The sequence below is a fragment of the Channa argus genome, chromosome 8, assembly GCF_033026475.1.
Source record: "Channa argus isolate prfri chromosome 8, Channa argus male v1.0, whole genome shotgun sequence".
NCBI classification, from domain to species: domain Eukaryota; kingdom Metazoa; phylum Chordata; class Actinopteri; order Anabantiformes; family Channidae; genus Channa; species Channa argus.
In genome coordinates, this window is record NC_090204.1 from 14,675,938 (window position 1) to 14,689,590 (window position 13,653).

Sequence of the window (13,653 nt, forward strand, 5' to 3'; positions counted from 1 at the left end):
GCTAGAACAAGTTCCTGTTATAGTAAAATAATAAAAAGCTTATTGTTGCAAAGGTTTGCATTATGATTAATAAATTAATTTAAAAAATACTTTTAAATTGTAACAAATATTTCTCTTAGCTATTTGTGCAATAAAGCATGTTTAAACAATAAATAAATAAATACAATCTTTGTTTTACTTTTATTGTCCGTTCAAAATAAGGGGATGCAAACTTTTGCAACCAACTGTATCCGTAATAGTTTTGCTTAACTCTTATAATTACTGTGTGCACAAACTCATACTTTCCTGAGAGAACAACAAAACACAAGCCTGTGAAGCATGGCGAAGTTTATATTTTGGTTTGAAGACAGGGATTACAAAAGAAATAACGTACATGTTAGGTACCCACAAAAGGATCTAAATAAATAAATGCATAATAAATAAGACATAAATAGTCTAAATGCATAACATACAGTATTACTGGTGTTTGTGAATAAAAAAAAAAAAAAAGCACAAAAAATTATGAAGAGGTGCAACATACGTTTTTTTTTTTTTCCTTCCTTGTTATAGTTTATTGATCCCTACAGAAAATTGTTGCTGGACAGCTGCAAATGTTCGATGGGGTTCCAGTGTCTTGTTTAAGGACACTTCAACATTTGGCCAGAAAGAACCCGGAGGCGAACCACAAACTCTTGGGTTCATGGCTTCGTCAGCTGAGCTACAGTCGCCCTGTGATTTCACCTAAAACAACCCCGGGACTACGTCCCTTCATCCGAGCTGCCAAGAAAAACTGTTGTGCCCAAGTGTGTTTTTCTTTTGTAAAAGTGCACATGAGTTATTGAGTTTTCTGGCTTGCTCACACATCAAACATTTGGCACATCAATAACAAGGAACACTTTGGAACAAAGAGTACGAGTGCCCCCCAGTGGTGAAAATAGCTACTTCAGTACTAAACAAGTAAAAAGTTGTATTCCTCCACTCTTCAAAGAAGAAAACTTATTTTATTATTTAACAGCTTTTACATTAAAGCCACTTTTAATTAGATTTTCACAGATATCTGCAGTTTTTGTAAGTGTAGAATTTATTCACTACTAAGCTAAAATGGAATATCTCGTGACAATTTTCACACTGAAAAGTCCCATAACCAAGGACAAATTACTTACCCTGAGAAACATATTACTGTCAGGCTGAATATTTATTAAATTTCATCATACCTTTAAATATTTGATTTTCTGAGGTAAGAAAGTCTCGTTTTCCACCTTTTGAATAAACTCCTTACTAAAAAAAAAAAAAAAAAGTACAAGTTTTGTAATTTTACCACCCCCCTTTCTGTTCAAAGAGCTTATAAATATTTCCAAATGAATGTTTTTGCAAACGTACGTAGCAAGGCTAAACAGCTCATTTATTTTCCTACAGCACAAGACAGAGGTGAGCTCAGTCCACAACAATTCAGCACGTCCACTGAACAAAGGCTGAATTTGTGATGCATCTAATGTAGCTCGTACTAAGTTGACTAAGTTAAGTACACAAAGAGTTGTAAACCATTATTGCTCAACACCTGCACGTGTGGTACCATCAAGATTCTATATTTCCATAGGAAATATACATATAAACCCAACCAGTTCCCTAATCAGCTAAAGCTGACAAATCAAAGCGAAGCACTCAGGAGGTGGAAAGTTGTGTGCTGTTGGTGTGTGTTATCACCATGTGTGCTAGTACAGGAGAAGAAAGTGGAGATGAAGTGGTGAGTGCAGGACAGGGACTCCTCCACATTTCCACTGATATAGAAAGAAAAAGAAACAAGCATATTACTTTCGAGTCAATAAGCCAAGAGGTAAGAAATCTGCTAGATTATGTGTATTTATGACTATAATTGTTCATGAGCTCTGCATGCATTATTATTTTAGAAACAGCTACCTTTCATTTCCATCCACGTTTCCTGCTGGATTAACCACAGCTGTCTGGGCTGTCTGCTCTTTCTTCAGAGGCAGGCTCAACCAGACGGTCATATGAAAAAGCCAGCATTATCTGTATTGAAATACAATTGTTAAATTAGTATTAATTTAAAAAAAAAAATTGTATTATAGGTTTTTCAAGAAAGCTTTGAGGGATAAAGGGGCATTTTATGATTTTTTTTATGATCATATGATTTAAAAAAAACTGCCAAACATAGGAAATCTATTAAAGAATTAAGCATAAATATCATGAGATCAATAAGAAATACAACCTACATTTTCCTCCCATTGAGAGACACTATAGTTAAAAGCTGTGTGTTTTTATTTTATATTTTTTAATTTAAAACATATAAAAATGATAAAAATAAAAATAATAATTATAAAAAGTACCTTCCCATGTGCACTGATTGTCCTTCTCTCATACATAGCCGATTGTTGTTTATTTGTTTAAATCGGTATCAGTGGAAACATTTGGTTTCTGGGCTGTGGTTTGCCCACGCTTCATCACGAACATTACAGGAATTTTGTTTTGCTTCTTTGTCCCCTACTCCAAGACTAGCTGCTGGCTATAAGATGTCAACTTGCATCTCTTATTTCTAACGTTCTGTGGTTGGTTTGTTTCCTCTTTGTTCTAATTAGATTCTAAACTGCAAAAAAAAATATCATTACAATTTTTGCTCGGAAGAGCAATGAGGGCAAATCTATGCTACTAAATCAGTGACTAACATATTGGCACTGAAACCAAAGCATCAACTGGAAAATGAAACATTGGCATTGAAGTAATTGTACTGAAAAAAAAGGGCACTGGGACTAAAGAAAAATATTGGTATTGAAAAAAAAGCTGCAATAAAGACATAAAAAAAAAAAGCAAGCTTTGAATAACATTTGTTAATTTTTTGATCATGCACTATTTTTTATTATTTTGTGTTTTTTAAAATCACATTCTATGTTTTTTTTTATGTATGTTTTTTCAATGACAGTTATATTTTTACGATGACACCGATGATGACTGATGAGTGGGGGGAGGCTTTCAGGGGAGGGGCTGATGTCAGGGTGATTTGCATATAGGTAGATGTCCTACTTCCACCATCCACCCCAAGCTTCTGGCTGCTAGAGCCAACAAAAACTACAGACAATTACAGCAGTGGTTTCGTCCCCTGGAGGTCTCATATCACAGCCTGTTACTGTCTGAGCTCAAAGATCAAAAAGATCTACAGTACATCCACATGACAACAGCATGAATATGGAAACACATGCAAATCCTCTTTTTTTAGAATTTTAAATGAACGTTTGTGGAGATAGTGACACAGAGATTCACTGGGTCACAAATAAATAAAATATCAGTAACTTTATAGAGAGCACATTTATAATAATGACACCAGTTTTTGCAACTTATTTGAAGAATTTAAACATTTTAGATTTTTCAACAGAAAATGTTTTTTGTTTTTATCTCAACCTCTTTTCCTACTCTTACCGTTAGCAGGGCCAGCAGTCCCATCATTACCCCCAACATAATATACAAGTTCTCAGTAAGGCCTCCAGCCCAAAGAGGGCCCAGGATGGTAGCTAGACCTCCCACTGAGCGGCGCACTCCCTGACTGAATCCTACAATATCAAATCAGAAAAGGTTAAGTAATGTCAGGGACAATGGATTTAAACATACATCTAAAAATAACATGTAATGTTGGTGTTTCTCACCTTGTGTTTTCTCAGCAGTAACTTTGGAGAAGAGGGAAACCTGGGCCACAGCTACAAATGGCAAACCCAAAACCTGCAGAAACACCCCAATGATGAACTCAGTCAGCTGCCATGGAAAACCACCTACAGTAAACACAAATTGCAACAAAACAGAAAACACCAAAAGTCAGACAATAATTTAACGGCAATGACCTAAAACATTTTAATCACAGATTCGGTTATCAACTAGTTTGCTTGTCTTATCATTTGGATATTGTGTATTTATTTAACACATGTACCCAGAACTGAAAGTTAGACTTATGCTAATAACTGAACATAATATATGTGCCTTTGCAACAGTCTCATACATCACATAAGAATACATAAGCAAAAACAAAACAAACAAAAAAAAACACATGTTGTAAAAAAACGGAGAATTAAAGACCTAGATGTGCGATTACACAAGAGAGCGTTTAACGTGTAGTGCTGTCTACCTAGTGGGTTAGCTAGGAAGATGATGCACCAGACAGCAGAGATGTTGCAGATGGTCAGACCACTGGCCAGAACAACACGCTCAGCAAAGCGGCGGCTCAGCCAGCGCACGAACAGGAAGCCAGCAATCACCTCCACACCACAGAGACAGTACATCACGCTGTTCTCGAGCTCTCCATAGCCAAAGTACTTCTGGGTCAATGGGGTCACCATGGTCTGACGAGGGAATGGATAACAAGTTCTAGTACACGTGATGCAAGATATCTTTTGTCTTGCAGTCTCACATCTGCATTAACAAATTAATTCCTGGTTACAAATATCACATCATCATTATCTATGATGATCTATTTTCTATTATTATATCATTTTCTATGAGACAGTATTTAGAAAAAAAATGATATTACTGCACTGGCTAAAACCCGACTACAGAAATATATGGGGAACATAAGTTATATTTATGTGTATATCTGTGTGCCTTTAATTCACCTCCAGGGCTGTCTGATTGAAAAGGGTGATGAACTGAGCAGCCAGCAGCACAACCACCTCTTCTCTCAGGAACTCTACAAACAGAACGTGAGAGAGAGAGACAGATAAAAAAAGGCCAAGATAGATAAGGAAGAGGAGGAGTCCAACAGCAAGGTCAGAACAGAAGGAAAAGGGAACAAACCTGTACATGGAGTTAGCAGTTTTAAACAAACAGGTTTAATCCTTAAGAAGGAAAAATATGTTTTAACTAATTAAAACACCGACTACCTACCTCGGGTTATGCTGAAATTCTTGAAGGGACTTGAGGACTCAAGGGTCACTGATGGCTGTGGAGAATGAGTTGGGGAGATATGATTCATGATGGCATTTGAGGCAGCAGAGTTCTGTTTTCTGGTGGGGTCAGGAGTCACCACTGATCCATAGGACCCCCCCAGTTCCTGGGAGTCAATTAATGGCTTTTCCTCATCATTTTCCTCTCCTTTGCCTTCAGTGACATCTTGTTCGCTCTCCCTTTCCCTGCTCTTGTTTGTTGAACTGTCCTGTACCTTCACCCTCTCCAGATATGGGAGATCCCAGTACATGAAAATCACAACCAGTTGAAGGAGAATCCACAACAAGCACATGAACAACTGCAGGGAGTGGAAAAAAAGAGTATTAGAGCATTTCTTTGGTGGGTCAAAGAAGTAACCCCAATATTTTGGTCCTTACCCCAGGTGCCGTATATTTATTCACCACAAAAGGACCAAGGTTGAAATCACAAAGCCTCAGGAAGATGTTAAATGCTGGACCTGTGTTAAACACAAAGTTAAAACGGGTGTCAAATCTGGAAACTCCCTATAAGTATGTGACACATTTTGCATAAAGCCCCCAAATTGTAAAAATTGAAAACAACTAAACTCAAGTAATCAGTTTGATACTTGGCATTAGAAAGCAGAGAAACACTGACCAATCAGAAGGCCAGCTTGTCGACTTGCCATTACAGCAGCAAATACTGTGGCACGGTCCTCTGGAGCAGTACATCTGGTTAGGAAACCAAAGATGGAGGATCCAGCGCCTGTGCCAATGCCTGAGGAAAATGCTTATTAAGTTAGAAGGTAACAGCACCAAACCCTGGAGCTCCGTGTCTCGGTTAGATTTAATCATCTTCCCGTCTACCTAGTGGGTGATTTTGGTCAAAAGAACAAAACCCGGCATCCCCACTTTTTCCAGCTACTGAAGATTTCAGGTGGTTAATTCCGTCCCAAAGTAACATTTTGCCAAATTTAAAAGATATTGAACATAATCCAAATAAATAGTTCACATTCAAATACACTATCTGATGATCTTGCCCAGCCATGTTTGGTATGGCAGATGTATTCTACAGGCATTCAGTCTGCATAATGTCAGTCCCTGTGTTAATTTGTCCAGACTCACCTGCTACCAATCTGCTTGCCAGCAAGAGCCACTTGGAGTAGCCCACAAAGTACATGAAATTACCTGAGGAGTAAAAGGAAAAAAAAAAAAAAAAAAAAGGTGCAATCTATTTAATGAAAGCTTAACCCAGCATTTTTTTGTTGTTGTTGTTGTGCAAGAGTGAAATCAACACTTCAAATGGCAAGCGTGTGCTTTTCTTGGAGCTTTAAAGTTAAAATCACCAGGCAAAAATGAGGAGAAGAATGGACTCACCAGCTATCTCAAAAAGGTTGGCAAACAAGATGATCTTCTTAGTGGTTCGGGTTCTGTCAGACCAATGGCCAAACAGCGGCCCTGATAGGAGGCCACTCAAGCTGAATGCCGACAGCGCTAAACCCAGGAAGTAAGGTTGTGCATCCAAAGTCTGCAAGTATCTCCATATTGTGGGCAATATTACAGCTTTGGAGAGAGAAGACAGGGGAATTTGTTTCGGCCTAAATAATATTAAGGTAAACACTGACCTGAAGTAATGCACTTCTGTTACTTCTTGAATAACAAATGTCTCCTCAAATATATAATTTCTAAATATTTGATCTAACTCAGTGATGCCAAGTCAGTGGTTTCATCAGCTCATGGAGCTAACGGACCATCACTAGTCACTCTGCTCATACATCACCAAGGCACCTCTCCGATGTTTACTGCAAACCAGTGACTCCCTCGAGCTCTTCAGTGATCTGAGGCTGGCTTAAGGCACTGCAGTATTACTAACTACAGCAGTATCACAAACAAAGACGTAGAAACACAACTGTATGCTGCAATCCTGGGTTTAACTTGAAATCTTTTTTTAGAGCTGGTAATGCAGAGAGAGATTCCTGGACACATTGTGCTCATTCTTTATCACAAAGAATTGTGCTATGCCGGTGCAATTCAAATTCAATTTGTGGGTCAGAAGACACACAATAAAGCACGGTCTTAGAAAATTCCAGAGAGGATGAATGATTACTTGAATTTGTCCATCTGGGAGAATTCTGCAGTTTCATTATCCACTTTAAGACAATTGTACATAGAAATTAAAAAACTGTAATACTGACTCTTACTTGGTCACTTGTTACTTTGTGAGTGACTTGAAAAACACTGTACACAGTTATATGAACTTATAAAACTGAACTCTGTTATTGTAGTAGTTCAGACATTACTTTCTGAACAGTGTGTTCTCATAAAAAAAAAAAAAAAAAACAACAACCCCAAAACATAGAAAGTAAAAGAAGTACACAAACTAAAGTCTTCTGTATACATTTCTAAATGAGACATTAATTGGAGTTTTTCCTCAGGCCTGCAGTAGAGCTGGTTATAATCATGCCTTCAGTGTCAATGTTAAGTTCTAGAAACATGTTCGTCCTATCCATATTCTAGTTATATATCAACTGACTGAGGTAATGTCTTTATTTTATATTATTTTTTCCAGGTAGGCTATAGACATATATGAATAGATTAAAATTTATCAGTAAGCCAATTAGTAAGTAACACTGCCAGTGTGGATACCGAGATGTAGGCAGATTAAATTAACTAACGATACAAAAAAAAAGAAAAATCAAATAATAAATCAAACAGGCAGTTCTATGACGTCATGTACCTTAAACAGTCCTCCAATCACTGTGACATAAATAAGTCGTATTAACTAAAAATCGACGGTGTATCTCACGCATTAAAAATATAGATGTTACTGGGGAAAAGATTCTTATTTACTGCTGACAAACACCTCTTACCATACTCCACACCGCTGAAGAGGAAAATGAGCCCAATGGAGATAAATGACAGCTTCTTTTTCCGTCGATTATCCATCGTGTTTGGCCGCTATAATCGTTTAGTAGTTTGTACGTTCACGATCATTTTTCCCTCGGTAAAATGTTTCATTAAAGTCTGTCTACAAAACACCACCAGTGACATAACCGCAAGTGCAGTGACCCCAGTTAAAGCCGAGTGCAGGTAAATGTAAACCAGCCGGCCGGAAAAACAGACCCATGGCTACACATATTTATATTCCTGCCTGTCTCAACATTAAGTGCACGGCTGTAGTCCACAGTTTTCAGGGAAGTGAAGTGCCCGAGTATGTAACGCTTAAAGAGCGTTAAAACCACCCCTACAAACCGCACTGGCAAACACGCCCGGGGTGTTCCTGCATCACTTCCGGTCCTGAATCCTAAATCCCGCATTAGGGTCAATGCACATTTATCAGATCAATTGCCCTGTTCAGATGCACGACCAATCAGTTAATCATAGTTTAGATTAAAGGTCTACTATGTTTAACTAGATTGTTTAACATTCAAGCTAATGAAAAGGCTTGAATGAATATATTATACATGATTTATACATTTAAATATGTTGATAAGTGTATGATTTGCAAATTGGGCAGCACTGTAGTAAATCTGCAGTTGCATGATCTCTAATATTATCAGGTAACCTTCTAAAAGCAAATACTGTATCTTTAAAATCCAATATTAAGAGACATATATGATCCCATTGCCCGAGAAGTCATGGGATACACACTTTACACAACATTAATGTTGTGAGTCACCGGCTGTGTCACTTTCTGTCCTGTGACATCTATTACCTCTGACACTGAGAAGCCTGTGCTGCACACAAAAGCTTCTTCTTTACCCTAAATTGAATTTTCTATTTGCCAAGTGTCCTGATTTTGGTTTGCTGCTATTCATGCAAAGAAAAAGGACAGTTTCCTATATGCCATTCTAGGCAACAGAAATCTTGTCTGTGAGCTGGGAGTCAGAAATGCTATCTCACCATCAAATGCAGGTAAAAAAAGGTTTTAAATAGAAAGAGAGATTAGAGGTTAAAGCAGTAACTTGCTCTAAGAACTATTAACAAAACATCTTCAATTGTAATGAAAACTGATGCGGGTCAGTGCTCCATGCAAAGTTAGAAGACACAATTAAGGCAGCACCCAACTACACATACATTATTTAAGCTATTTAGAACCAACTATCCTCACTGTGAGCAGTTTCTAGAAAGATGCATTTCTGCTGCACCGTTGTTTAATATGTAACATTTCAAAGCGTGTGAATAAAAAATCTAAATCATGGCATTTAGGGTAAACAGAGAACTAACCACCAATTACAACTACAAAGCACAAGAATTTCTTTGCATGTGCGGCACTGTAAAGTGTCGCCCATGTCTTCAAAAACCCTTTCGGTCCTTCACTTTTGCATAATTACATTTTATTGTTTTATACTAAATGCATCTTTTACCAAAGAGAAGTACCTAAGAGCTATATGGCCTTTATCAGCAGCTTCTTCATAAAACTCTTCTGCCCTCTTTGCTATTATTACACACATCTTGCCTGTGGTCCCATTCTGATTAATAAGGTAAATAAAACCCATGTTTGAATAAACACCTTAATTTAAGCTCAAGTATAAGATTGGAATAAAAGCCATAAGAATAAATGTAATTAGTTAAAAAAAACATTTTGTCTAAGATGTGAATCAAGATTACTGCCAGTGTAACATTCATTTTGTAAAAAAAGGTATCTTTATTTACAGATTTGTGAGCAGAAGGTTGCAGCACTTCAGGTGTGTCACGGTCCAACTTCTTGAAAGAAACATATTGTAACTATTGAATTTAAAAAAGAAAATAGAAAGTATGTTTTCTCCATCCTCTGTAAGTTCTGGCTTTGGATGGGGATCATGTGCTCCAGCCATTTTAATACAAATGTCTTCATTATACAGTTGAGTATGAAAGTGGCTGTAGAAGAAACCAGGCAAGCGGGTGAGCAGAGTTGAGTTTTAAAATGCCAGTTTCTTCATGAGGAGGTAAACCCTGGAGTCCACCTCAAAGCCGTGAAGGTTGTTGGCATCTCCCTGCAGCCTCATGAGGAGGCCACCGTAAGATACATAGGCAGAGCTAAAAGAAGGAGAACATCCATGAAACTGGATTTAACCTGACAAATGACAACACTGACTTCTTTTTTGGTAAAAATGTCATCACTTTAGAGGCTGTGCCCATTCATTCCCTTCAAAGTGTAATAGTAATTATTGGTGTACTAATGATTACAGACTGGACACATCATTAGGTATACGTGCAGAATCTAATGCAATCTGATACAGTAGCTCTGTCTACTTTTACAAAGTTATGATATCTCAGTTTTTAAGTTGACTCTGTAAGAAAGGCGATAATTCTACTATGTGATTATTAATGATATTATAGCAGGCCAGTGGCTCAATGAGTAGTGCATCAGAATGAAATGTGGACATATCCAGGGTCAAATTACAGTCCGCCACCGAGTGTGTCCTTGAACAAGATACATAGTGCCATCTCCCCAGGTACCACCTGTGGCTTCCCACTGCTCCAACAGGGCAATGGGTTAAATGCAGAGAACGACTTTCATTGTAACTCCAATTTGCTGTAGTGCATAATAATAAGAGGGGGTTCTAATGGTTTGGCTCCCTCGTTCATTTTAAATAGGATGGTCAAAACAAAACATGAGACATCACTCACAGGCGTGTAGCTGCTTCTGTCGAAGTCTCATCACCCTCAATCTTGTAAACCTTCCCGTACATCACATAGTCAAACTGGTCCGCTCTAAAAAATTTAAACATTGTAAGAAGACAAATCTATGTCACAGGGTTTAGTGACGATATAAACACAAAACATATTATATGGTCAAATAAAAAAGTCCACCAAACAGCATGTGCTGGTGAAACTGAATGCAAAAACATATAAAAAGCTAATGTTATACCTAGATGGACGGTCATCCTGAGGATTATACTCTCCATCATCTGGTGTTCCATCTTCATATAAAGTGCTGGCAATAACCAGTCTGAACTTGTCCCCTTAATCAAAACATACACATAACTGTTTATCATTCACAGTGCTTTTGGTCACCATGGGTAACTAAGGAGCTTTTGAAGCATGGTTCTTGGTGCCTGTAGTTTAAATGTGAGGTTTTTTTTTTGGTTGAAAGTACAGAACAAAAGTAGCTATATACAGTTGACCTACATGTGTGCCAGAGTTATAACAAAAGTCTCACATTGAGGTGCTAGTGACTGCCCCCAAAACACTCATGCAATGATAGCTTTACTTAAACAACGTCAGTAATTTAGTTAAACAACGTCAAAAATAACACATTTTTCTCGTTAGATCTAAAACATGTCAATATTATCGTCCAATAATTATTGATTAAATGGCTTTCAATCTTTAATTAAATAAATAGTCCATGCGCATAGAAAAAAAATGTCACTTTCTTACCAAGATCAACAGGATAGATCTGAATGTTCACATCCAAAATAAGGTCCATCTTGAAAGATTCACTTTCACAATGCAGACGAGACACTGTTAAAATTACCAATAAAATGTTTTAGATTACTTAAATTAAGGATGTAAATCAAAGCAAACTAACTGAAACTGGAATTATATTATTACACCTGATAAAAATAGCAAACATTTACTACTCCGTTGCATCTGTTGTGATTTCCACAAAAGGATAAAAATGACTGGATACTAAGCTATACATTTGGTATAGTTTATAATAATAGATTTTAAAAGAGTAAGCTCCCTAATGTTTGATTATAGGTTGAAATTGTCAACAGAGTAATAGACACCAATGAACTTTACAATACACAGACATTTGGTTGTTGACTAGTGTTATAATTTCCACTTTCCTCAGCCTTATTTTATACACTTTTATACACACCTCTGTCAAACTTTTTGCCATCTGGATCGATGTCTTTTACATCAAATATATCTTCGAACAGAATTCCAGCCATCTTTGCTCTGGTCTATAAACTTGAAATCGAAACAAAACAGGTCAGTATGTTAATAAATAAATAAAAAATAACACATGCCAACAAACCTTTTGACTTCAATGACAAGAGCTCATACTTCATTCTGACGTGGGCAAAGTATCATTTTCCAGCAAGATTTCATAAGGACAAACAAAACTGTTATGTTAATATGCAACTTCTTTTCCTTCGACTTTCTCGTTTCAGGGGTTGTCAAAGCAAATTATGTGCCTCCATCTAACTCTATCCTCTGCATCCTCTGCTCTCACACCAAATAACTTCATGTTCTCTGTCACTACTCCATAAATCTCCGCTTTGGTCCTCCTCTCGACCTCCTGCCTGGAAGCTCCAACTTTACCATCCTTCCACCGATATAGTCACAGTCTCTCCTCTGAACATCTCCAACCACCTCAATCTGGCCTCTCTGACTTTATCTAAAACATCTAAAATGAGCTGTCCCTCTGGTGTACTTATTCCAATGTTATGTTAAAATGTATATAAATATTAAATATTTCATAGGTACAAAATTATCACTAGGTTGCTTGATGCATAATTTAATCAGAGGCAAAATCAGAGTCCAAATTAATATGCCATGTGCATATTTCAAACGTTAGAAACTACAAAGAAAACACTGAACTTCTTTTCGTTTGCACACGATTTATAGTCAGTGTTTAATGTATCTCGAGACCATAGATTGGCTGCTCATTTCCCGACATTAGAAACATTTGTCACGACTTCTACTGTGTCTAAACTAAATACATTTCAGTGACGTTTAATTGAATTGAATGACAAAAACGCACTTTCCAGCACTAACTAGTTTTAACATCATCAGGTACCGACGACACAAAAAGATACAGCCAGGTAATTATTTAATGCTCAAAAATCGGTGGCTAGCAAATTTAAAGATCTATATCAAAATTAATCTAACACTGTGCGGTCTGGGATAACTGCATTACACGGAGTAGATTTTATAATTTCATAATTCCAACTACAACTTGGGCAGTGTAACTTATTAAAGCTGGCTGTTAGCTTTAGCGTGTTGTTCACACAATTCCCCAAGCTTACCTTAAAATGGGTAAAGTACTTATATTATACCGTGCACACACTAACGTCGCTGTCACGAAGCTAATGTTTGCGGGAACATGAGTCAAAAGCTTGCGCTAAACGTAGACATCTTGCTCGAATAATACTTAATTCATTATGTGAAGAAGACCGCGCAGAAACAATGTGCTCAACCTTTGACAAGCAAAGTGCTTCCGGTTCTTCTTCTTCTACTTCTTCTACTTCTTCTCTTTCTTTTTTGGTGTTTTTTTGACAGCCGGCATCCCATTTGTTGCATTGCTGCCATCTTCTGGTGTTAACCTCTCCCTACATATACTATACTTATATTGTTGAGATCAAGCCCGTTTTTTTAAAAATAGTGAATACTGCACCTCTACATGGATTATTTGGCTCCAGTATGTCCTTTAACCCAGCATTCAACACTCTTTGTTTTCTCTCAGCTATGTACTTCCTACAGTTTAACATAAGATGCTCCACCGTTTCTAACTCCTGAAATTCTTCACAAAGCCCAGTCTGATGTTTCCCTATTAAGTACTATTAAGTCCTTAGTAGTAATAGTACTTAATAGAACCTAATTAGGTATATAAGAGTACTATTTTAATTTCTATGGCCTATTCGCATCCTGGTCATTGCCACCTCCTCCTTTCTCATTCCTCCCTTGCTCCTGGTGGACCTAACACCGTTTTGGATGGAGTACAGTTGTCTAACCTTCTTTTCCCGATCCCGTGCTTCCGGAAAATTCAAAATTAAATTCAGACACAAAATACAATATTTAGATTTTATTAGCTTTGGATAGATAAAGGTCAGAAAATCTGACT

The 13,653-nt window shown here is 37.2% G+C and overlaps 2 protein-coding genes across 3 annotated transcripts; both read right to left on the reverse strand.

Moving 5' to 3' along the window:
- Positions 1–312: 312 nt before the first annotated feature.
- On the reverse strand, positions 313–8,155 carry mfsd8l1 (major facilitator superfamily domain containing 8-like 1). The gene is made up of 12 exons (XM_067514699.1): positions 7,748–8,155; positions 6,255–6,440; positions 6,003–6,065; positions 5,536–5,655; positions 5,298–5,377; positions 4,861–5,218; positions 4,590–4,663; positions 4,106–4,319; positions 3,633–3,755; positions 3,409–3,539; positions 1,897–2,007; positions 313–1,757 (listed from the first exon to the last, which is right to left on the reverse strand). The coding sequence occupies exons 1-11, from the start codon at positions 7,821–7,823 to the stop codon at positions 1,927–1,929; spliced, it is 1,506 nt and encodes a 501-aa protein (XP_067370800.1). The 5' UTR covers positions 7,824–8,155; the 3' UTR covers positions 313–1,757; positions 1,897–1,926.
- A 1,346-nt stretch (positions 8,156–9,501) lies between these two features.
- On the reverse strand, positions 9,502–13,041 carry polr2h (RNA polymerase II, I and III subunit H). 2 transcript variants are annotated; one of them, XM_067514704.1, is made up of 6 exons: positions 12,839–13,041; positions 11,686–11,777; positions 11,241–11,324; positions 10,732–10,825; positions 10,491–10,574; positions 9,502–9,896 (listed from the first exon to the last, which is right to left on the reverse strand). In XM_067514704.1, the coding sequence occupies exons 2-6, from the start codon at positions 11,756–11,758 to the stop codon at positions 9,779–9,781; spliced, it is 453 nt and encodes a 150-aa protein (XP_067370805.1). In that variant the 5' UTR covers positions 11,759–11,777; positions 12,839–13,041; the 3' UTR covers positions 9,502–9,778. The 2 variants fall into 2 exon arrangements, with proteins under 2 accessions (XP_067370805.1, XP_067370806.1); XM_067514705.1 differs by lacking the exon at positions 12,839–13,041 and adding an exon at positions 11,874–12,813.
- Between the last annotated feature and the right edge of the window lie 612 nt (positions 13,042–13,653).